The sequence below is a fragment of the Papio anubis genome, chromosome 18, assembly GCF_008728515.1.
Source record: "Papio anubis isolate 15944 chromosome 18, Panubis1.0, whole genome shotgun sequence".
NCBI lineage: Eukaryota > Metazoa > Chordata > Mammalia > Primates > Cercopithecidae > Papio > Papio anubis.
In genome coordinates this window covers 48,063,033-48,087,489 of record NC_044993.1, presented here as the reverse complement: position 1 = coordinate 48,087,489, position 24,457 = coordinate 48,063,033, and the positions used below count along the sequence as shown (strand labels likewise).

The 24,457-nt window shown below is 49.4% G+C and overlaps 1 protein-coding gene across 3 annotated transcripts in view; it reads right to left on the bottom strand.

Annotated features, from left to right (window-relative positions):
• The window catches only part of GTF3C1 (general transcription factor IIIC subunit 1), an 86,940-nt gene that overhangs the window by 26,568 nt on the left and 35,915 nt on the right, over positions 1–24,457 (bottom strand). For 2 of the 3 annotated variants that reach the window (XR_002519192.2, XM_003916708.5), the window contains exons 7-23: positions 24,085–24,237; positions 21,417–21,532; positions 19,715–20,024; positions 18,769–18,986; positions 15,715–15,851; positions 14,091–14,244; positions 11,155–11,258; positions 10,169–10,353; positions 7,733–8,014; positions 7,286–7,431; positions 6,056–6,153; positions 5,467–5,563; positions 5,188–5,365; positions 2,486–2,627; positions 1,928–2,063; positions 1,444–1,525; positions 1,117–1,305 (exon numbers count right to left, since the gene is read on the bottom strand). Coding sequence is in view for 2 of the 3 variants with exons in the window: in XM_003916708.5 (XP_003916757.1) it covers positions 1,117–1,305; positions 1,444–1,525; positions 1,928–2,063; positions 2,486–2,627; positions 5,188–5,365; positions 5,467–5,563; positions 6,056–6,153; positions 7,286–7,431; positions 7,733–8,014; positions 10,169–10,353; positions 11,155–11,258; positions 14,091–14,244; positions 15,715–15,851; positions 18,769–18,986; positions 19,715–20,024; positions 21,417–21,532; positions 24,085–24,237 (2,727 nt within the window). In the remaining variant the exon portion in view is untranslated. The remainder of the gene's footprint in view (positions 1–1,116; positions 1,306–1,443; positions 1,526–1,927; positions 2,064–2,485; positions 2,628–5,187; positions 5,366–5,466; positions 5,564–6,055; positions 6,154–7,285; positions 7,432–7,732; positions 8,015–10,168; positions 10,354–11,154; positions 11,259–14,090; positions 14,245–15,714; positions 15,852–18,768; positions 18,987–19,714; positions 20,025–21,416; positions 21,533–24,084; positions 24,238–24,457) is intronic. The other variant, XM_009196199.4, reaches the window with a different exon arrangement.

Sequence of the window (24,457 nt, the reverse complement as noted above, 5' to 3'; positions counted from 1 at the left end):
TCTTCCAAATTAAGGCAGAAGAAAAGTGGGGCAAGGAAATTTGGACTCGAAGAGACACCATCACATTTTGCATTGTGATAAATTCTGGTTTTTGAGCCAAATTGGTGCTACACATATCTACGAGAGGCGAAACTGAGGGGGCCATTTCAACTGATGGAATGCTATTTGTTATGAATGCCAGCCAAATAAACCACTAAAAACAGGTTCCTGTTTAAACATTCTGTCTTTATCTGAAATAGCTACCGGCCATCAGTGGCTGCTGTTAAAACTCGTGAACCACTTAGGAAATACAAAAGTGGTCGAAAAACTAGATGCTGGTCTCCTTATCACCCCCTCTGCTACAAATACTGGCTGGATGAAGAACTCAAAATGGCAGTCTAAAAGGCACCATACAAGGGGTGCATCAAATCAGAAGGTGCTGCAGGCTTACACGACTCCCAGCTTCCCTCTAATTTAAAAATGTAACGGGCCCAGCATGGTGGCTCACTTGAGGTCAGGAGTTTGAGACCAGCCTGGCCAATACGGCAAAACCCCGTCTCTACTAAAAATACAAAATTAACTGGGTGTGGTGGCATACGCCTGTAATCCCACCTACTCAAGAAGCTGAGGCAGGAGAACTGCTTGAGCCCAGGAGGCAGAGGTTGCAGTCGGCCAAGATCATACCACTGCACTCTAGCCTGGGCGACAGAGTGAGACTGACGCAAAAAAATAAAAATTTAAAAATTAAAATGCAACATGCCTTTGAACTTTGGCTTGATTAGCATAAACACAGATATTAAAAGGTAAACCCCCCCCAAAATTAGGATTTGGGCTAGTTGTGATGAGGCTGTTGCTGACATTTTTTCAGCTGAGATGAAACTAGGCATTTGAACTGAATGAGTTCCTAAAGTCAGAAGCTCTAAAAGGGAAGCATATGGGACACTCGAGGCTCTCTCGTCTGCCAGATGGATGTGGAAATAAAGCAACCATCACAGAGAGTCAGTGCCACACATCAAGGGAAGGTGGAAACTCGCGTTGAAGGACAGAGCTCAGGCCCGGCTGGAGTGAGGCTGTTGCATGTCTCCAAGCCAAAATGTAAAGACAAGACCCAGAAAATGTAAATGATCACAACTTAACCTTTCTTTCTTCTCTTGATCTTCTTCCCAGGGTCCTTCTTCAGCCGCTTCCGCTTCTGGCTTTTCCCACCCCTCACTCTCCGGTTTCGGTCCAGCGAGGGCTCTCGGTCCACCTCAAACTGCTCCTCCCAGTCAGCACAGAGCTCGGAGCCTACTCTTGCTTCCCCCCAAATATTCAACCTGCTGTTGCCTAGACATAATCACAGGAGACAACAGTTTCAGGATGAGTGCTATAAAGGACAGGAAGACCAAACTGAACATAGGGTGGTCGTTTAGGCCCTGAACTGGTACCATATTTACTTCTGGGGTGAACCCTCAGCACACGTACCTCTGGCACTGAGAGGCAATGGGCGCTTAGACAGAAACGTCTGGAGCCTCACTGTGAGTCCGTTCTCTGCGGCAGTGTTCTCCTGTGAGACAAGCACAGCACTGGGATGAAGCATGAGCTTCCACGAATCCCCAGCCGCCCAGAGTAACAAATGCACCAAGGTCTCTTAGGAGCTAAGGGCCGCTGTGCACCGACAGCCAGGGGCTGGAGTCTCCTGCCACCCGCTTTACCATTGCTCATGTACTCCCTCCTGCAGGACCTGTGTCACCCAGATCTTCTGATCCTTCTTTAAAAAGGAATACCTGTCCACGTCACAGAGTAAGTTAGAATCCACTGGGAAAAAAACAGGCCAGGCACACATTTGAGGGGCCTGACGCACTTTCAATACAGAAGCCAGTATTTGTGTCTCTGGTCAGGCAGGGAGGGACAGGAGGGTGAGTAGCGAGGACCCCTGAGATTGTGGTCCATTGTGACACATGCCCACCTTTTTGGCCTGGTTGATGATGTAGCTGGTCCAGATCCAGTTGCGCTTGAGGTGTCCATAGAAGCTGGAATCAAGCCCTGCGGCACCCAGCCCATCTCCGGGGATCAAGCCTTCATCCACCACCTCACGACTTCCACTAAAAGACAGGAAATCAACAGAAAAGAACGCTTCTTGGTCATCACTGAAAAAGAGAGCCCATGGCTTGGGGTGAGGGACATTAATTATAACCAACTTTCACCTTTCCAGAAAAACACCCCAGAGGTAGCAATGAAGAATTTGGGGGCCCTAAGTGTTGACTCTTTTTCACTTTTGCAAGATAAGTCAAAAATCCAGATTTTTATATAAAATTCCTAAAATAAATTTTGATAACTGATTACATTTTTAACAACAAGATGTGGGCTAAATAAAGTATGTCTGGAGCCAGCCATCTGCAGCCTCTGCACCAGAGAGACAGGCCGTCTGGCCTGACATCCTAAGCCAGACAAGGGCCGGCAGGCATCTGAAATGAGCACCACCGCAGCCCAGTCCCGGCTGGCCGCACTTGGGACGGACACGCACGTGGTGTACTCCAGCATGGCGCACTTGCGCTCCAGGTTGTGCTTGTCCATGGCGCTCTCCTGCTCCTTCTGTAGGCTGCCCTCCTCGTCGCTGCCCTGGTCTGTGCTGCTGTTCTTCCTGACGCGCGGGCAGCGCACCACGCCTGGAAAACCAAACATCAGGGTGACTGATCACACCTTCCTGCTGCAGCTCTGGTGGCTACTGCCTGTGGCTGAGTGGGGAAGAAGAGTGGATTCCCCGCCTGTGAAAAGGCTCCCTGGCCCCTGGGAGGTCTGAGATTGGTAAGACCTCTTCATACAAAATATCCATACAAGACAGTCAGAGGGAACAGAGGAAGAGAGTTGGAGTACTGGTGGGTGACCTGAGGAAAGGGTTTATGCCAGACTGAACTCACTAAAGACAGAAGGCAGGCAAGGCAGTAGAGAGAGCCCGGCAGGCTCAGGGAGTCTAGCGCAAGGGAAACCCAGGCCTTCCTGTCTCTCAGAAAGTCCCGGGAGCTGCTGGCGCCAGGGTGGCAGAAACGATGGCCCTTGCTGGTGGAGGCAGGAATGGGGAGGGGCCTGCATAGATAGATTGCTGAGCTGTACTGCATGAAGCAGGCCTGGGCCCCACCTGGCTCCAGGAGCAGCCAGATGTTTCCTAAGTGCTCAAGAGGTTTGCTAATGGAGTTGAGAAATGATATCCACTTATTCTATAATACAGAAAATTGCATTTCTTGCAAAGAAATATAAGATACCACTAAAAGCACTGCTTGATAGGTGAGGGAAGGTTTGTAGACTCTAAAGACTCTCTCCTAGCATGCTCGGAGACCTCGGCTCGAGGGCATGGCTGGTGGGGCCTGGGCCGCGGGAGCTCAAGCCCCACACCCCGCAGCTGGAACTTTACATGAGACGCCTTGCCCAACTTCACCTTGGCCCATATGGTGGTGGCAGTGGAGTTCTCAGCTTAGAAATTAACTAAGATTCAGGGAGGTTACAAGTAGCTTGCCCGAGGTCACCCGTTTGAATGGACCCTTGAAACTAACAGTATTTAAGGCAAAGTTTCTCATATAAATAACAGCAGCACAAGTCTGCTTGTGAAAAACGCAGACTCTCCGGGTAGGGCCCAGTAATCAGCATTTAATATGTTCCTCAGGTGATTCTTACGCAGGCTAATGTTCATGCAGCACCTACTCTAAAAGATGATTGCATCTCATTATATGATGCTTTTTCCCTCGTCCTTGGGGCAGAACCTCTTCAAATGTTTATTGAATGAAGGGATAATCAATGCCTGATTAATGGGCTCAATAAGCCTCTGCCATTTCTGCTCATGAACACCTAAAGGGATGTCAGGCCTGAAAAACTCTGGTGCAAATTCATGCTGGTTCACAAATTTTTATCTACATATAAAATGCAGGGGAATTAGGGCATTATTAAAATCTAAATTGGCAAAAGCCTAGCTCACTGCTGAATGCCGAGGATTCTATGAAACACAATGTTCTAAAATATGTCTGGACCCATGAAAGTTTCTAAATACAAGTGCTATTACTCTTGGCATTAAATAATTCTGCCAAGTAAAATGTGTGACTCCCACTTTGCAAAAATCAAAATGTGATACTGGATCTTCCAGCTTCAAGAAGGGAGGAGCAGAATGGAACTCCTCTTGGAGGTGCAAGCTGAACGTGATTTCCTTTCCCTCCTGGTAGAGGTGGCAGGAAAAGGCCAGGTGGAGAGAGGCCTGGAGGAAAAGCACTGCAGGGGAGGCTCTCTTGCTTTCTGCAGACCCTCCATGCATTTGATCCACATTTACAGGAAGCCAACTGTGCACCCGGCCTTTGCGACACATCGTGGTGATGGAAGCCAACTATTCTAAACACGAGGAACTCACAGGATGAAATGGAATGATGCTAATAAAGCTGTGGACAGGCTTTCTCTGAGAGGTGATGCCTGAAGTAGGAGTGGGCATCTGAGAAGCAAGTGAGGGAGGGAGGGCCCTTCTAGGGAGGGAGAGGGGTGTGGGCAGAGGCTCCCAGCAAAGCCCAACTCAGCAAAGTCACCAGCACATCGTGTCAGTTCCCTCCAAAACACCTCTAGTCCTGCCCTGTCCTCCCCACTGTCACCAGTGGATGCCACTCTCCTCCCACCCACATGGCCTCCTCTCTTTTTCCAACATACCACTCAGGGCCTCAGCTTGTGGCACTGCCCCTGCCTGGGATGCCCTCCCCAGCTCTGGCCCTGGCTCTGCCTCATCCTATAGGATTCAGCTCCAATGTCTCCTCCACAGCAAGGCTGCTCCTGAGCCCTGGAATAAACACCCCTGCAACCAACACCCGGGCCCTCATCGCACTCCTGTGAGCTGTGTCTCCTCTTCACACTAGATTCCAAGTCTCATGGAGGCAGGGCGGGGTGTGTCCTCACTGCAGCATGGTCAGGCAGAAGAAGTGACACATAGCAGGTGTTTAATAAATACCTACTCAACGAACAAATGAAGACAAAGTGCAGCTACCTGGGCTCAACTGGGTGGGGGAACTGGGAGCACCCCACCCATTCAAGGCCCACCACTCTCCTTTCTGAGGGAGCCCCAGGGGTGCTCTGGGCCTCTGGGGAGCACTCGGAACACACCACTGGTCGAGGCGACTCCTAGGCTTTTCTAGCCCTAAATCCCAGTTAGCACACAGAAAGAAGCAAAAGCAGCCAGGTCCAGCCGAAACAGCCGACACCCACCTAGTGGGGTGTTGAGGCAGACGCACTGCAGGTCAAACCAGTAGTTTTCCACATCCTGCATTGAGTTCAGGACATAGAGGCGCCTCTCGAAGGGCCGGCTGCTGCGCGCCAGGTTGTAATGTGGGTCGCAGATGGTGGTGTCAACAATGACTGCATTCTTCTTCAAGAAGATAAAGACCTAACGGGAGACACCAGACAGGGAGAACCCATATTGGGTTTGGCTGCTTGGAGACTGTTAAACAATCAGAATCTCCTTCGTTTCGACTTGAGAGACATTACCTGATCTTTATCCTGAAACTTTTCCGTGGGACCAAACTGTAGCAGCCCCATGTAGCACAGCCTCTGAAGGTTCTCCACCACCGAAAAAATGTAACGCCTAGAAAACAGAGGGGGCAGGAGGTTCCCATCACCCCACACTCGCAGCCAGCCGCAGAGGTCTGCATGTGGGGTGAGGGGTGCGACTTCCTTCTTCTCTTTTCCACCTGGTGGTCACTGGAGGACCGGTCTCAAGCTGACACTGTACTGAGGCCCAGAACTACCCAACCTAACACCCAACCAGGGCCACAGAGATCAACCCGACACTGGGGATTTGATTTGGAAAGTAAAAGTAATGAAAGGGGAAAAAAAAAAACATTCCCGTACTTGCAGACATTAGCAGCAGATTTTACTTTAAAAGAACCTTCAAATCAAGTAATAAAATGTACCAGTCCATACTTCCATTAATATTAATAACTTAATAAAAATCTTGAGTTTTTGCAAGCTGGAAGTTAGAAACCTTTTCCTCTTCCTGGTGAATGATGGCTCAGAGCCCTGACTAAAGGGTTTGTTTAGACCTGCGGCCACTCTGGATCAGGTTCAATGGCCTCACCTCTTGTACAGAAGCTGCTGCCGGATGGGCCTGGGGAGAAAGCGGATCAGCGTGTGCTTCTTCAGCGGGTGGTTCAGAAAGTCCTCCAGGTTGTCCACCTGAAGAGGTGATGTGCAGGTTCAGCTCGCCCTGACCCTCAAGAAACTTGAAAAAGTGTTCGCCACTATTTTCTGAACATAGTCTCCCTGAACCTGCCCACTAGGCTCTCCTTCCTGCCTCACCAAGTGCCCGTGCATCTCTGCCTTTGGCCTTGCTGCCCCTCCCCTCCAGCCCAACTACCACACTGCAGGGAGCAATAAACAGGTGCCCTCCTACCCTGCTGGTGGGCATAGAAATTGCTAAACCTTTCCTGGGGGCAACACAAGAATATATACATTTATATTAAACAAGAAAAGATGAGATGGAGAACACGCGTTCCTTTTGAAGCCAGTGATTCTGCTCCTATCCTTACCCGAAGGAAATAATGCTGGAGCCGCCAATCTATGTCTACCAAAAGGTATTCATCAACATGTCATAATAAATACCTACTCAACGGTAGCAAGAAAGTGGAATTTAAATGTCCAAAAATAGAAAATATTATAGTTAAATAAATTAGATAAGAATACCATGAATCTACCTAATATCAAGTCTAAAAAAGTTAATGACGCAAAAAATATGAAACATTCTTTAGTCAAAAGCACAGACAATAAGAGAGAATACAGTTTCAATTCAGTTTTTTTTTTAAAGGGATATCACACACATACCCGTGTACACACAAGTATGTATGGCATAGCAATGAAAGACTACAAAAAACTTACCAAGATAATTACTTAGTAGTAATTATATCTCTGAGTGATACAGTTATGGGTAATTTCTATTTTATCTTTCTCCATTTACCAAATTTCTAAAAACAACATGTTTTATTGTTGTAATATAATTGTCTTCTTTCTGTCTACCTACCTACCTACCAATAGATCCATTTAGAAGAACGACTCTTTGAAGTATTTACCCCGATCAACCACCCACCCATCCACCCAATCATCTTTCTAATCTAATCTAGTCTAATCTATCTCAAACAAATCCTTAAAGTATTTTCCCTTGACTGAGCATCCATCTATCCATCCATCCACCCATCCATCCATCCATCTGGGCAACCCTGGGTCTTCAAGTATCCTCCCTTGCCCAGGTGAGTGTAGGCCTCCCAGCCCAGAGCCGAGGGGCCAGTCCTGTGATGGCTCCTGTCACCAATACCTTGTAGCTGACTTGCACAATCTGGACGAAGATGGAGAGGGGAAGGCAGAGGAGGATGTCGCTGACGAGAGCCCAGCCAAAGCCGAAGTCCCTGTGGACTGGGAGCGGGGGGATGTAGCGCATCCACGAGGCATCGTCCACATACACTAGGAAAAAACTCACAGTTACCCCCGGCAGCCAGGATCCCAGTCACCATGGTGACATATGGTGACATCATCTCCCAGGAGGTCTTGATGTCCTTACCCCCAACTCGAGGAAAACTCTACTTGTCAGGCAGGAAGGAAGATGAGGAAGAAAGCCTGCAGGTTCAGGAAGTGTGGATTATGTTTCCATTTGGATCAGAGGCTGTAGCCAGTTTATACAAGGATAAGGAACCATCATGTTTCTCCCTGGATCCTACTACTGGGCCTGCCTGCCCCAGGTGCAGGAGTGGCAGGGGCCTCTCACCTGTCTCCGTGGCGAGCTCCACTTCAGCCTCCCAGGTAACACTGCCTTGGCTGTCTTTAGATGGGGCTTCAGAGCAGGCCTCCCAGGCATTTCCAGAGGAGGACGGCCGGATGCCTGCCCTGCCCGACTCCTGCTTTATCGTTCTCCGTTCACTGATGAGGCTTGGTTTCTCCACAGTGCTGCTGCCAGGGTGCCCGTAGATGAGGTACCACAGAAACATGTGGACCATCCGCAGGCGAGGCATTTTGGGCAGAAACCCTAGAGAACGCCCCAGTCCGGGAACTAAAGCAAGAAAGGGAGAGGGCGGTGCTTGAAAAATCCCATATTGAATTCAGTTTAATTCATTAAAAAACGATTGAGTGCCATTATGTGCCAGGGCCCAGAAAGATGGCAAATATTCTTACTGTCTTAGAGCTTACTTTCTAATGGGCAAGGACTGATAATAAAATATAAGATCTAAAATAGCCCATCAGATGAAAACAGCTGGTGCAGAAAATAAAGCACGGATGGGAGGAGGGCTGCAATTCTACAAAAGGAGAGGCCTCATTGGGGAGCCTTAGAGTGAACTCCAGTTGGTGAAGGAGCTGGCGGCAGTGCAGACCCCTTGGGGCGTGCCTACAGGGCAAATGCAAGGGGCCTGAGGTGGGGGTGTGCCCCGCACATTCCTGGAAGGGGAGGCAGAGCAAGGAAGGAGAGTACAGAACCTGTGGCAGGAGGGCAACCGAGCAGGGCATCAGCAAGGAGGGTGGGAAGGTTTGGATGCCCCTCCACACCTCACATCGGCATGTAATCCTCAGTGCTGGTGATGGGGCCTGGTGGGAGGCGTCTGGGTATGGGTTATCCCTCATGGCTTGGTGCCATCTTCATGAGATCTGGTTGTTTAAAAGTGTGTGGCACCTCCCCCAACTCTCTCTCTTGCTCCTGCTTTTGCCATGTGATGTGCCTGTTCCTCCTTCACCTTCCATCATGGCTGGAAGCTTCCTGAGGCCTCAGCAGGACCCAAGCAAATGCTGGCACCATGCTTCCTATACAGCCTGTAGAACTATCAGCCAATTAAGCCTCTTTTCTTTGCAAATGACCCATCCTCAGGTATTCCTTTATAGCAGGCTAAGAACGGCCTAACAGAGGGCCTGAGAAGCTACTGGATAAGGATTTCTGGCTTGATGAGAACTGTGCCAAATATTCCATAATCTCAGTTTTTGTTGTCTTTTTTTTTTTTTTTTTTTTTTTTTGAGACAGAGTCTCGCTCTGTTGCCCAGGTTGGAGTGCAGTGGCGTGATCTCAGCTCACTGCAACTTCCACCTCCCCGGTTCAAGTAATTCTGCCTCAGCCTCCCAACTAGTTGGGATTGCAGACACCACACCAAGCTAATTTTTGTATTTTTAGTAAAGACAGGGTTTCACTATGCTGGCCAGGATGGTCTCAATCTCCTGACCTCATGATTCACCCACCTTGGCCTCCCAAAGGGCTGGGGTCACAGGCATGAGCCACAGTGCCCAGCCATCTCCATTATTTTAAAGGGGCTTATTTCTTTGTTGATACAAATGCACTGTTGCTTGGTTTTCCCCAGTGAGAGATGACGACTGTGAGAGGAGGTAGGCACAGCAAGAGGGTACAGGACAGGCAGTCAGAAAAGGCCCACCCGAGGAACACCCGTGCTGCCTCTGGTCCATTCGAGTGCAAATGCTGTCTAGCTGCACACACTCATGCTGCTGTTCCTCCTTCACCTGTGCCTTCTAACAGGGGAACCTTGAGAGTAAATGCCACACTGTGGGGCTGCAGCCCTGGGAAACGGAAATCACACACACAATCTCTTCCACTTGGAATCCCTGGGTCTGCTGTGTCTCGGACCCAATGCTGCCTGACAGACAGTCGGGCCCCGATGAGCCAAATTTTCCCTCCTTCCTGAACCAGCATATGTGCCGTGGCCTGGAGAGGAGCTAAGCATCCTGATTATAATGCCATGGCCACCTGCCTTGCTCAGCACAAGTTCAGAAATGAGGGAGGAGGGAATCCGTCAGCGCTCCAACTCTGAGGAAATTATAGGAGCACTCAGACTCATCAATGACTGTGCTGCTGGGGGATTTGTCGAGTCGGGACAGGGAGAAATTTTCTGTCGTTTGTAGAATGTTCCAGCTCAAGGACATTCAGCAGAAGAAATTATTCTTTCCTCATATTGACATCTAGCTGGATTTCGTCAGAGTCTATCCAAAGCCTTGTAAGGTATGGCAGGCAGAATTGTCCCCATTTTGCAGATAGGCAAACAGACGCTGGAAGAAGTTATGCGGCCAGAGTAACAGGATCCAGCCCACAGCTCAGATGCGATTCTTCTGACTGTGGCTCAGAGCTCGAATGGAGACGACCAAGTGCCTCAAACATCGTCATACAAACAACAAATCAAATGTAACTAAACACAGACAAGAAGCTGCTGCTTACCTACAACGGGGTGATAATTTCTAAGCTGGGTTATGCCCATTTTCTTATCACTTTTTTTCATCCGTCCACTTTCTGATCTAGAGGAAGCACTCAGCTGAGAGTCCCCTGATCCACTTGGGCCCTCTTTTCCTTGACTGTCTTCTTCTGCCTCCCCTTGGGGCACTGGAGGCTGGGAAGTTTTAACCCTGCAGTTCAAATAAACATGCAATAATGTACCGAGAAAATCAAGGGCTAAGAGAAAGGACAGAGTCTGTCTGCGTGAATCAGATACAGCCTCTTGGCCTGGGGGTTTCAAATTCTGCTCCCTGTAGGGGCCAGGGAGATGATGCAAACAAAATGTCAAGTCACTGAAACTTTTGGGGGTGGTAGGGATTGTGGGGCCCTGGAGAGGGCACCCCCACTTATGGGTGCTGCCTTGTGAGACAGGGAATCCAATATGCTAGATCTCTTGACATATGCATCAATGCTAGAAGTCAGGAATTATATGAGAAATTAACCAGCAACCTATTCAAAGTATGTGTGGCCAATACTTAGCAGATCCCACAAACCAGCATGTGCAAGCCAGATCAGCCCTCTGCCTGCCTGTGAGAGTTTCTAGCTGAGACACAGCTAAGAACTTTCTCCCTCCCCTGAGTTTTCTCTCAGCTCATTACATGGTTTATGAATGAAATTAGAGAAGATCTGAGAAAGGCAACCAGAATCACTGTGAGCCATTATGAGAGTGAGTGTCAGACTTCAGAGGCCTACGATGGGGAGTGCTCTGTCCACACTCTATCAGACAGAATAAAGACCATTAGGACTTTTTCCCCCCTACAGAATCCTGAAATTGGTCCTTATTTAGACTAGGATATCATGGACCATGAACTCCAAACCAACAAATCCACTGATCCATGAAGGTATAAAGAAAGGGCTCTTATGGACTGCTGCAGGCTGACACACAGGCCTGGCAGCCTTGCTATGGGTTCCTCCCAGGCGCCTCCACTTGCCTGTTGGCTGTGCTTGAATTGGAGATCCGGAAGCGGACCTGCTCGATGGCACTTCTCACCAGAGGGTCGTTCTGGTCCATGGACGGGTGCACCACCAGATCCACCTGGAGAGAGAGGTTGGAGCATCCCACAGGTCAGAGAAGAGCTGAGGAAAACTTGGCTCCACAAGTCGATTCTTGGTGGAACCTCAGTCACACCTGTTTTCATTAACATTTCCAAAACACAATTAGGAGATCGAAACAAAATGTGTTGCTGAACAGTATGCTGGTGCAGCTACTGGCAGCCAAACCCCTCAAGTGACCAAGCAATCAGGCTCTGCCATGGGTGCCGGGGCTGCTCAGCCCTACTGAGGAATCGGGCCAGGACACAGAGCCGTCCCCCTGCAAATCCCTCACTGGGCTGTCACAGCCCACTGGTTTCTGTTGCTACCTGGCGGGCTGCTCTGTGCCCCCTTCCCACTATCTGAGAATTTCCCAGTTGCTCGTGAGTCCTGAGGGCTTCCATCTGGAAAAGGTAAGCGGCTTTCATTGATCTACCCTTGCTGAGAGTGCCATCATGGGACTCCTGCCAGGCGCACGTCCAAACAAACCGGCAGAGAATTAGAGCTGTTTTTGTTGTTTTACCTTTTCCGAGCTACTGAAGCTGAACAGTTAAGGTGGTTATCACTTCATGAGAGATACACAAGATGAAAAACAGACTGTGTGCGGCCGGGCGCGGTGGCTCAAGCCTGTAATCCCAGCACTTTGGGAGGCCGAGGCGGGCGGATCACGAGGTCAGGAGATCGAGACCATCCTGGCTAACATGGTGAAACCCCGTCTCTACTAAAAATACAAAAAACTAGCCGGGCGTGGTGGCGGGCGCCTGTAGTCCCAGCTACTCGGAGGCTGAGGCAGGAGAATGGCCTGAACCTGGGAGGCGGAGCTTGCAGTGAGCCGAGATTGCGCCACTGCACTCCAGCCTGGGTGACACAGCGTGAGACTCCGTCTCAAAAAAAAAAAAAAAAAAAAAAAAAAAAAAGAAAAACAGACTGTGTGGAAGGGAAGTAACTTGAACGCTCAGCAGGGAGTCGGGGAGTGGAGCACGGTGTGTGTGAGCGCACCAGTCATGCTGTGGCAGGTGAGGATGGCCAGGACCCCAGGGAGCCATGCTTCTTGCCTGTCTCTGCTGAGGCAGGGGACAGCAAGGTCAGGCTGTCTGAGTATCCACTCTGGCCAGCAGCTTCATGCTGAACACGGGCTCAGATAGATCTGGAAACGGGGCAGGCAACAATGCCTAGACGAGGGCTCCTGAACGCCACTCTTGGCTCATTTTCTCCTGATCCTCATTTGTGAAATAAGGACCACCCCGCCCCCATCCCCAACCACCAGCTTTGTGGTTTTGTGAAGCTCAAATGAGATGCAGTGAGGCAACATTTCAGAGAAGTCAAAGGCAAGGGAGAAATATACAGCATTCACATTGCCCCACTTTCCACAGCCAAATGGCCCAGCAAACTTCCCAGAGGCCCCATGGGCGGGGGAGAACACAGGAGCAAAGGCAAAAGACTGACACAGGCACACCAGCTCCAGTCCACATGGCCCCAGCAGATCAAAGGCTGCCAGCAGCACATGCTCTGGGTGCCAGAGAAAGTCTTGCCTGGAAACCTACGCTGGTACTAGAGTTACATGCACACGACGGAAGCCCTTTCCAGCTACTATAGTGGGACCTTGTGGCAAGAGGCCTGGGCACTTTCATTTTTGAGGTTATGTGGTCCCGCATGCTTACCCGCTGCCCCCGTCCCTTGCCCACTCCCTCCAGCACTGCCTGGAGACATAGCTAATGCCTATGCCTGCCTGCCTTTCCCTAACCCTAGACTGGAGGGTGGGGGGATTCCTGTCTTCAGCGACTGTACTCTTTGAAGATGAACAGAAATCGAAGACACTGCTGCTACTGGGCTAGTTTTTCTCGGCCTTCACTGAGAGAGGGCAGCGCAGGAACCCACTGCCACTGCTCAGGGCACAAGTGGCAGGCTGGTGGGGAAGCAGGGAGCAGGGGCCAGGGAACATTATTGTTTTATTTTAAAAAGACTTACAGTAGATATAAAAACTGAGAAGAGCTGTCAATGTGGGAAGGATAGACACTGTTGTTTCTTAAGTCATTTTTCATACTGCTCTGCAGTTTTCAAATTTCTCAAAAAATAAAAGTAGAAAAGCAAAAATGACCTTGCTAGCTTATTAAGAAAACAAAATATCAAAGCAGAGCTTTCTTAAGGCAGAGATTTAAAATGCAGTCAGAAGAAAAGGTCAGGAAATTATGAGCGACTGTCCCCACACAACCATTCCCTTTGGCCCTGGTGCCTGGCTGTACCATCACAAATTACCCTGACTGTGAAAAACGTGTGCCTTAGAATGTCCATGAAGCTGCTGAGCTACAGTTGCTATGGGAATGCATCCCCCCAAACTTTAAATTTTACAGAAATAGACATGTCGAGGCGGAAGAGATGTACTGCTCCCATCGGATAACCCGGCAGCGCATCCTCACTGACTCGATGCCATTGCTTCCTCTGGGATATTTCCTCAGCTCTCTGAGGAAAGCGTTCTTGCTGCTTAGTCTAAATTTCCCACCTTCTAAATGTTATTTCATTTGTCCCACAATGACTGAACTTCAATATGCCTCTGCCTGCCTTCTGCTTCTTCAAGGATGGCTGCGGGGCTGGATGGCTGCGGGGCTGGATGCCTGCACAGCTGCTGCCTGGAGTTGACATGCTTTACAATCCTAGCAAATTTTTGCTCTTTTCTGTTTCCAGCTAACCTATATTCCCCAAATCAGGAGGCGTAATGGGAAATTCCCAGTCACTGGTAATAAAGCAACTACCAGGATACAGCAATGACAAGAGAAGCTAGACAAAAACTTGCAACAGCACTAGGCTGGCTCTGGACATCAGGGGAGGCCCTGGTTACCTTCTTCTTGATGCCATCTTGAATGACGGTGGTCCGATACAAGCGCAAGAGACCTTCCTCAGACAGGTTCCGCACCAAGCGGACGATGGACTTCTTGCAGCACTTGGTGGACACACCTTCCTGCTTCTCCTGATCCATGATCATCTTCTGAATCCTGGGAATCACAAAATAAGCAGATAACATTCCCAATCTCAACGTGGAAGGCCTTCCTCAACCCAGGCAACGGAGACATGCCTCACGGTACCAACAGAAACAGGCAAGGATCAAAGAGGGTTTCCCCACCCTGGAAAGAATGACTCCTTGAGACGTTAGTGATTGTTTCCCTCTGTGGCAAACGTATCAGATAAGGACGAGCCACCAAAGACAGCAGCTCCACAGCTGAGTCTTTCACCAGCAGCTTAAGAGACTACAATTTGAGATCATGATGGCAGGGAAACTGTGCACCATGATAGAAACCTGTCTTCACCAAGTCGAATGCTAATTTAACATCCAGATAAGGGCTGCTTCGGTTTATCACTAGCCCCTAAGATCTGAAGTGCGTTTTGACTACCTCTAGGTCTTACTGAATCACGATGGTGATCTTTCTAGATCACTGATCACAGAACACAGGGCCAGCGGGCGTGGTGGCTCACGCCTGTAATACCAGCACTTTGGGAGGCCCAGACGGGCGGATCACTTGAGGTCAGGTGTTTGAGACCAGTCTAGCCAACATGGTGAAACCCTGTCTTTACTAAAAATACAAAAATTAGCCAGGTGGGTGCCTGTAATCCCAGCTACTCAGGAGACTGAGGCAGGAGAATCGCTTGAACCCAGGATGCAGAGGTTGCAGTGAGCTGAGATTGCATCATGCACTCCAGCCTGCGCGTCAGAGCAAGACACCATCTCAAAAGAAAAAAAAAAAGAAAAAGAATAAAAAATAGAATGCAGGGCCAGAAGGGACATTAGGAACACCTAGCTAAACCTCTCATGACTCAGAGGAGGAGAACAAGGTGACAGTGTGTGCAGATGGTCCCTACCCCCTCCCATTCAGCCCTCGTTAGAGACGGAGTATGAGGAAGAAGCCATGTCCCTGATGGAAGGTAAGGCTCCTCCTCACCAAGTGGCTCTCACATTGGGTGCCTCAGAAGCCCTGAAAATGCCACCCAGGAGGTGGTGGTGACAGGAGGTTACAAGAACCACATCAGAGTTCAGAGCCTCTACTCCATCCCAAACACAGAAGCTCTACTTGTGTCTCTTGTTTTTTCTCCTCTAGAAGATTCTATTTGCACAAAATGCACCATGGAGAACTAAAAGTCTGGAAGTAATGCTACTACCCGCTTAAGTGTCTCCATAGCCCTTCTAGAGCAACCATCTTCCAGGTAAGGAAAAGACAAACGCACTTTCCCTGTGACTTCTGCTTCCTGCTCAGTCATTCTCTCTCTGACTAGTGTGCTGATAATTCCTCAGTATCTGCTCCTTTTGAATAAGAGTAAACTCTAAATCCTTCCTACTGCAAAGGAACGAGACGAGAATCTACACAGTGGGACACAGATTTGAAGGCCGCTCAGTGGTGTCCATGGCTTGTGATGACTAACTGGTAGAAGGATTACTGTTAGTGCAAGAAGACAGACAGACAGCTCCTTACGTGAATAAACTCTCGATTAAGCGAAGATTGGTGACAGCTTCTATGATCAGATTCCTGCGTTTCAGCAGTCGGTAAGTTTCGTGTGGTTTGTCTTGGCCTGAGCTGTGCCTCCCAGTCTTCAGGGAACTGGTACTCTCCTAGAACAGAGACCAAAAGCACAAGATGAAATGGGCTTGGCAAGGTTTGGGGGCCACACGCCACTCTTGTGGGTGCACTGGCCCTCTTCAAGGAACTTCTATCTTTCAAGAAGGGAAGCCGAGAAGCCTGTTCTCCTACACAGGATCCCACTACTCTACCATCTCAATGCTTTGAAAAAGACATCGGCCAGCAGAGGACCCTGGGCCAGTTTATGAAGATCAGCTGGTTTCAGGACAGAAATCAGAGGCATCTACTCCAGCAGCTCCTGAAGTGTTCCCTCAATTCCCCTTTGGTTCTCCCACAGTGGAATGGAAGAAACTGACATACTGACAATTACACGCCAGGTATTGTTGGGTTTTTTCCATCAAAAACTCTTAACACTTTTATCATCATAGTTCCCATGGTACAGAAGAGGAAACCAGGGCTGTGTGGCTAATTTCCAGGGTTTCATGGGGAGTGAACGTGCCAGGATGGGGCCTCTGACTCCAGATGGAAGAAGCCAGGGCAGTCTCTGGACAAAAAGTGACATGAGGCAGAAGACGGCTTTTGAGTTCAGAATAGGGTTCCTCTAGGAAAATTAGGATGAGTGGATCTGTGCTTCCTCTTCTATCCCCACTAAATCATCTACTTATCTTGTAATGTCTTTCTCTCTTAATGAGCTTAAGATGAACTGTTTCACCCAACATTGGATCAAAATGTGAAAGCCCAAATGTGAACCCTATATGGAAAAGAAATCCTAACTCTAATACACATCTTGTGAATCACTGGACCCAAGTCAGCGCCTTATGGTAGCCCCAGGGCATGTTCTGCTTGTCACCTCCCAGCTTGGAGTAGCAATTTCAGGAAATGAGGAAGTGCCCAAGGAGGTCACTCGGTGATGGCATCTGAACAGCCAGGCCCCAGCCCACTTCCCTGTCCACTGTGGGAGCTCCAGGCAAGACACAGTTCTTTGTTGAAGGGGGAAAGAATCAAAGATTCAAGAAGGGTCCCAAGAGGGGCAGAAAGTCCTTTGTTCACCCTTGTGTTTCAGGGTGAAAAGTTTGGGGGAAAATCATGTGAGTAAATCTAGCCACTTTCCATGGGGCTGCTGGACAGCAAAGGGAACGTGCTCTGCCAAGAGCCTCCAGGAAAGCAGTGGGTGCCATTCTTTTCAGCAAGGATGTGGGGAGGACCACGGTGCTGCCATTACTCTGGGAATGGACTTCCATGAGAGAGAGGAAGAGCTGAGCTAGGAAACAAGTCAGGGATTTTAAGACCTGGTGGAAGTGCACAGAGGTACAAAGGGGATGGCAGGGGGAGGAAGGCAGGCGGGACTCTAGGGGACCTGCTGGGTTCCACTGCTGGCAGGCCCGGCCTCCCTGGTTAGAAAGAATGCCAATCCTCACTCCACAGAGAGTTGTGGCATCCAATGAACAGAAAAGGCCTGAAAGGGTCTAGAAAAAAATCAACCCCACGCCCCATCACCTCTGCCATAGAAATACTTCCAAAGTACAGGCTACCATTCCAAAAAGGGAGAAGTGGCATAGGGTAGGGACTGCGCAGGCAAGTTACTCTATCCCTAGGGGCCTCGCTTTCCTCTCACAGACCAAAGCTGACATTGACCTTACAGGGCTGAATGAAACAGCAGTGGCCAGGCGCAGTGGCTCACACTTGGAATCCCAGCACTTTGGGAGGCTGAGTTGGGAGGATCACTTGAGCCCAGGAGTTTGAGACCAGCCTAGACAACATGATGAAACCTCATCTCTACAAAAAAAATACAAAAATTAGCCAGGTGCAGTGGCACGTGCCTGCAGAAGAGAAAATCTGCAGTCCCAGCTACTCAGGAGGCTGAAGCAGGAAGATCACTTGAGCTCAGGAGGCGGAGGCTGCCGTGAGCCGAGCTCATACCACTGCACTCCATCCTGGGCACCACAGCAAGACTCTGTCTCAAAAAAATTAATTAATTAAAAAACATACATAAACATCAGCAACACCATCAAAAGCCACCCCAGATCATGCATCTACTACTCCGTGCTAGGTGCCTCATTCTCTACTCAGTGTTTCCAAAATACAGGGGGTGGCACTGGCAGTGTCTGAGGTAGTTATGTGTCCAGTATTGACATGGCATTAGGTGAACTGAATCACATAATGGGAAAGGCATTCCTTATCAACTATCTTTTGATCCTTCCAATTATATTCATGAAAGTACTGGTTTGACTTCACTGTGTCTTTAACTCCTTGATACATAACAGTAACTGGCTGGAATGTACTAATACAGTTTTGACTTTATTGTATCTATTCTATGATTACTTTCTTTTTTACGACAAATGATATTGGCCATTTATCTAAAGCAGAGTTTCTCCACGTTGCCAGTGCTGACATTTGGGCCAGGAAATTCTCTGCTGTGAAGCTCTGTCCTGTGTATTGTAGGATGTTTAACAGCATTCTAACCTCTCCCTATTGGATGCCAGTAGCAGCCTCTCCCTAAGTGTGGCACTGAGAACTGTCTCCAGATATTGCCAAATGTCCCCTGGGGTAAATGCCAATCCTGACTCCATAGAGAGTTGTGGCATCCAATGAACAGAAAAGGGGTAAAACTGGGTAAGAACCATTGATCTAAATTAGGCATATAGGTTTCCCTCTAAAACAAATCTAACTGAAAAGAATAAGTTGTTGGAAATTAATAAGCCACTGGGTGGATAACCATGCAGACAATCTCTGCGTAGGGCCCAGGCTGCATGAGGGTGGTGTGTAAATGAGCACCGCGCTACTGCCCGGGAAGCACAGGCAGACCTCGGCGGGAAGCACAGGCAGGCCTCGGCACGCAGCACTCTCGCTGTGGATGACTCCACTGCGATCATGTGATTCCTAAACACAGAAACCATGAGGCCACAGGCTCCTTCTCGGAGACAACTCCCTCCCTCTGCATGCACTGACCTTTGGGTTTTCCATCCGGACCTCCTCGATCACAGCTATGTCACCACTGTTACTGTCCGCACAGTGGGAGACAAAGGACACACTGGGTTCTGAGACGCTGCTGGTATCCAAGAGGTTGTCCCTGCTGGCAAGGCTCTGGCAGGCTCTCTCTTCAGCGGCTCCTGGGAAGGAGGGTGGCTGCTTTTTCAATGGGTGTAGGTTTACAACTTTCCACCCACCTGTGGTGGAGGAAAGAGGTAGAACAAATCAAGGGGGAGGCCAGGAGGGCATTCCTGCTTGGCAGTCAGACCAGACCCACACGGGCCAGAGGATTCTGCTGAGAGTCAGTTGAAAGATGAGGGAAGTAGACCAGCAGTAGCTTGGGCTCCTCCTTCTAGCCTCTCATCTACAGCAGGGCTTCTCCACCTGGCCAGTGCTGACGTCTGGGTCAGTTAATTCTCTGTGTCAGGGGCTGTCCTGTGTATTGCAGGATGTTAAACAGCATCCTGGCCTCTACCTATGAAATGCCAGTAGGAGTCCCTCCTAAGATGGACATTTAACAATGTCCCCAGGGGGCTCAGAGCTGGGTACCAGATTTGCAAATGGGTCATCAGCACCACTCACTATGCATTTAAAAAAAGTTTTCTATAACTAAACTAAAAACTTGGAGGAGTCTTAGACTGTTGGAGGGGAGGGGGCAGAGGAAGCTTATGAAATTCCATCCTTTAATAGTAAAAGCAAGCAAACAAAACATCGGCCATGAAGAAATGATTTGCAAGCAGCCAGGAGATACCACAGGACCCTCTCCTCCAAACCCATGATGATGTGGTACAAGTGACAGCATCGGGCCTCTCATTAGGATGGTTCCAAGGGCAACTGCAGGCGTTTGCTGAACTGAAGGGGTGTTTCTTGCAGGTGCCCAGTAGTGCAGTGCACGCAGCCCCCGCCCGCCCCACGCGCTCCCTACCCTTGGTTGGGGTGGAGTGATGAGGCTGGGTCTTAGCCCGGAGGTTCGCAGAGGCTCTTGTGTCCTTCTGGGACCCTCTGCGTCTCCGCTTGCTGCTGCTCCTCTCCTCCTCACTGTCCGACTCAGAGAGGAAGGTGTCCTCGCCTTCAGGCAGAAGCGACTCCTCCTGCATAGATGCCAGGCTCACGGTGGTTAAGAGCTCACTGCGGGCCTTCTCTCTTTGGTACTGCCGGCTTAGGTCGCTCTCCTCTGCAAACACGCAGGAAATGTACTTGGTGGTTCGCTGCCGACCTTCGTCTTCCATGAATCCCTAGAGGGAATAAGATGTGTTTATCCCACTGCAAAGAGGGCATCACACCCACAGGGGTTCAGGTGGTCTGTGGCGTCTATTTCCTCATTGTCTTTCTTCTGTGTCTCCTGTCTTACTGCCTGGGCCCTGGGTTGGGCAACACTGATGCTTCCTCCAGGCTCTTCCTCTCTGTAATCCCCCAGGTCTTGCTTCCACAGGGATCCTTTTCTGAAGTACAACCCTGAATGTGTGTTTGCTCTATGAGGCTATGAGCTTCTCAGGGGCAGGGCCCTGACTTAACCTTCCATATAGCCCCAGTGCCTGGGACAGGACGTGGCCCACACAAAACGGTCAGTAAGCAGCAAGTGTTTGTGATGCAGACTGAAAAGTTAGCCTGGAGAACTCGAGCTCCACTTAGCCACTGCCATGAGGATTGGTGGACAGGGCATCAGTGATCCACACCCATTTTAACTTCCAGAAAAGGGCAAGGGGCTCTTCCCAGGGCGTTTGACAGGAAAAGAGTAACATCTAGGTACCACCACATGCCAGGATGGGGCTAAGTGTGCTGCAGTCATTCACCCAACTATAATACTGCCTTCCAGCCAGATGACCAGATCGTGAGCAAGACGAGAGTGGCATGTCAGGGGCTGAGACCACAGGTCTGAATTACAAAAGAAGAGTGCCAGACGGGCATAGCTGGACAACTCGATGTCCCCAGGCACCCGGCAAGTAACATGCATGAGAAGGAGGGCCAGGTGGGGATGGTGGAACCCTGGAGAGCACTGCTTTGTCTCAAGCAGGTGAACAGAGTGGCCAGCCCCAGCTGACTGTCCCCACATGGGAGTAGGCTCCTGGGGTGGCCACATCACCTTCTGACTTTTCTTTCTTTTTGAGATGGAGTTTTACTTTTGTTGCCCAGGTTGGAGTGCAATGGTGCCAACTTGGCTCACTGCAACCTCTGCCTCCTGGGTTCAAGTAATTCCCCTGCCTCAGCCTCCCGAGTAGCTGGGATTACAGGCATGCACCACCACGCCTGGCTAATTTTTTGTACTTTTAGTACAGACAGGGTTTCACCATGTTGGCCAGGCTGGTCTCGAACTCCTGACCTCAGGTGATCCACCTGCCTCAGCCTCCCAAAGTGTTGGGATTACAGGTGTGGGCCACCATGCCCGGCTACTTTCTGACTTTTCAAAGCTGACAAGTCATTCAATTCTTAAAAAGTGAAGACAAACAGGAACCACAGTGAGGGAGAGACATAACATGGCTATGGACTGCACTCAGCCCCGGGGAGGCCAACTGCCTCCTTGACACACATGTCAGGCCATCGAATCTTCTGACTGAGATGCTCCTTAGCGAATACACCGCATGTACCTCCAAAGACAAGGAGTGTTGGGGGAAGGCTCATGATGTTACCTTGACAACTTTGAATCTTTGAAGGAGTCGGCACAGCATTCTTGCTTCTAGTTTTCCCACATTCATAGCCACTCGGATTTCAGCTTGGGAAATTCCTTTCGTGCCTCTGCGCTCAACTGTGAGAAACAATACACATGAACCCAAACGGCTGCAAAGGAGCTGTTCTGCACAAGTCAGTTTCCAGCCCACTTTTTCAGCAGACATTTCAATGCTGTGAAATTAACAGACAGAACAAAACATACGCCATTTCTCTCCCTTATCCTCCCAAGTGTGCTTCCCTCCCAAGCCTCTGAGTAACATACTATGCTAGGCTAGTAACGCTAACAGCTAATGTTTGAATGCTTACTATCTCACGACACCACGTTAAAATACTAAATGTCAGGTGATCAACAGCTGAAATACGAAAATGCAGGAACCCAATAGGCTTTACCCAATGGCAAGAAATTAGCCCTTTCGCATGAATGAACTGTTTCAGATCAATGAAACTGACCTCTTTAAGAAGCATCAAAATAATTTTTAATTCAGAACTTTTTTTAATGTGTATTCTTCATTTCCCAGTGTTTCTTGATAGACACAGAGGCATTGTGGACTCTGACTACTGCACGGTCCCGTAAGAGTCGTGCAAGCGGGGACTTTGAAAGGAAATGGTATTCCTCGACTCTGGAGTAAATGACTCGCAGACCACTGGGCCCCACTGTTGCTGTGTGTAGCTTGTCCACTCCTGGGCTGTCATAAGCTGGTGTATGTCAGGATTGTGAGTATATCTGCCGCTCAGAGGCCCTTTAAATGCATCCTACTAAGCTGGAACTAAGAACTCCAGGAAGGAGCTGGCTTAGGAACTGGGAGGTAGGCAGGTAGTCCCAGCAGTAAAGCACACGAGCCGCAAGGCAGACGTGGTGGCAAAGCTCTTTGACTTTTCAGAAGTATCTTCCTTTTGGCCGGGTGCGGTGGCTCACGCCTGTAATTCCAGCACTTTGGGAGGCCAAGACGGGCGGATCACGAGATCAGGAGATCAAGATCATCTGGCAAACACGGTGAAACCCCTTCTCTACTAAAAATACAAAAAAATTAGCTGGACGTGGTGGCGGGTGCCTGTAGTCCCAGCTACTCGGGAGGATGAGGCAGGAGAATGGCGTGAACCTGGGAGGCGGAGCTTGCAAGAAGCCGAGATCGTGCCACTGCACTCCAGCGTGGGCAACAGAGTGAGACTCTGTCTCAAAAAAAAAAAAAAAAAAAAAAACAAATCAGCCGGGTATGGTGGCACATGCCTGTGATCCCAGCTACTTGGGAAGCTGAGGCAGGAGAATCACTTGAACTTGGGAGGCGGAGGTTGCAGTGAACTGAGATGGCGCCATTGCACTCCAGCCTGGACAACAAGAGTGAAACTCCATCTCAAAAAAAAAAAAAAAGAAAGAAAGAAAGAGAAAAAAGAAAGGGTTAAGGGCAGCGTTTCCCCAGTTGTGCTGTGAGGAACCCATTCTGAGAGATGTGAAGGGAGCTACCAAACAGCCCTCCAAAAAGGCTGGGCTGACCCCACAGCTCAGTCAGATCCCCTGTAGCCGCTTCACCTTCTGCTCTGTCCTCCCTGCAGGGACCTGAGGCCACACCACCTATGACACTAGGTCACTGCTGTCCTACACAGAAGTTAGGGGACCTGGGGGAAGGGTTAGGAATTGGAGAGAATGTTTTCTTTGCTACACAGAAGTTAGGGGACCTGGGGGAAGGGTTAGGAATTGGAGAGAATGTTTTCTTTGCCCATTTATCATAGATTCCTGGCCTGTGGTAACACCAGACCAATCTTAGAAAACAACAGATAGCTCTTGAACCTTTGAATAATAATAGTAATAGCTTTCTTTTTTCAGTGCTTTCTATGCACCAGACCCTATAGCAGCTCTTTTATTTTGATTCATTTATCCTCATAATGTGCTAGTGTTGATGCTCTCGACATGTGATGGTTAACCTTAGTTGTCAATGGGACTGGATTAAGGGATACCCAGATCACTGGTCAGGTTTTATCTCTGGGTGTGCCTGTGACGGTGTTTCTGAAGGAGACTGGTGTGTAACTCAGTGGACTACGTGGGACAGATCTGCCCTCCATGTGGGCGGGCACCATCCCATCAGCCAGGGGCCCAGACAGAACAAGAAGCCAGAGGAAGGCGAACTTGCCCTCTCTCTCTTCTGGAGCTGCAGCCCCCTCTGCTGCCGCTCTTGGCCATCAGAACTCCAGGCTCTCCAGCCTTAGGTAACTGGGACATGCCCCCGCGGCTTCCCTAGTTCTGATGCTTCCCTGGGCCTCCAGCTCACAGATGAGCTAGTGGGACTTCTCAGCATTCATAACTGCACGAGCCAATTACCTTAATAAGCTCCTTTCATACATCTACATATATTTTTCCTACTGATTCTGTGTCTCTGGAGAACTTTAAAATGCCTGCTTTTACAGATGAGGAAACTGGGGCTCAGAGACCTCATTAAAGTCATATGGCTAAGTGGCAGAGCAAGGATTCAAACTCCAATCTGACCTCAAAGCCTGAACCCTTCTGGGGAACCAAGGCGCTTCCCATTGTATTACATTCTCTATAGCAGAGTCCTCTCTCCACATGTGGGCAAAGCACTTCTTGACTCAGATTCTCGGGAACCACATCCAAGCTGATGTGGGAACAAGACTTACTGAGGTCATAGGTCTGCGTGAGCATATCCCGCTCGAACACGATGTCCACAGGAGGCACTGTCTTGGAGATGACCTCCTCGTCCTCGTCATCGTCATGGTCATTCCGTTTAAATTCCTTCAGCAGCTTGAGGCACCGAACCATGACATCAGTCCCTGGCAACACAAGCACAGGTTTTCCAGCAATGAGTGAAAGCAGCGCTGCCTGGGGGAGGTGAGGGGTTCTGAAATATCACAGCACATGTCGGCAGAGACAGAGATCCCCACAAAGGTCATACACATCACCATGTCCGGAGGTTTAAAAATGTGGTCAGGACCACAAGACCTGACAATGTATTCCATAAAGCTGCTTTTTGTTTTTAGAAGAATGAGGGAA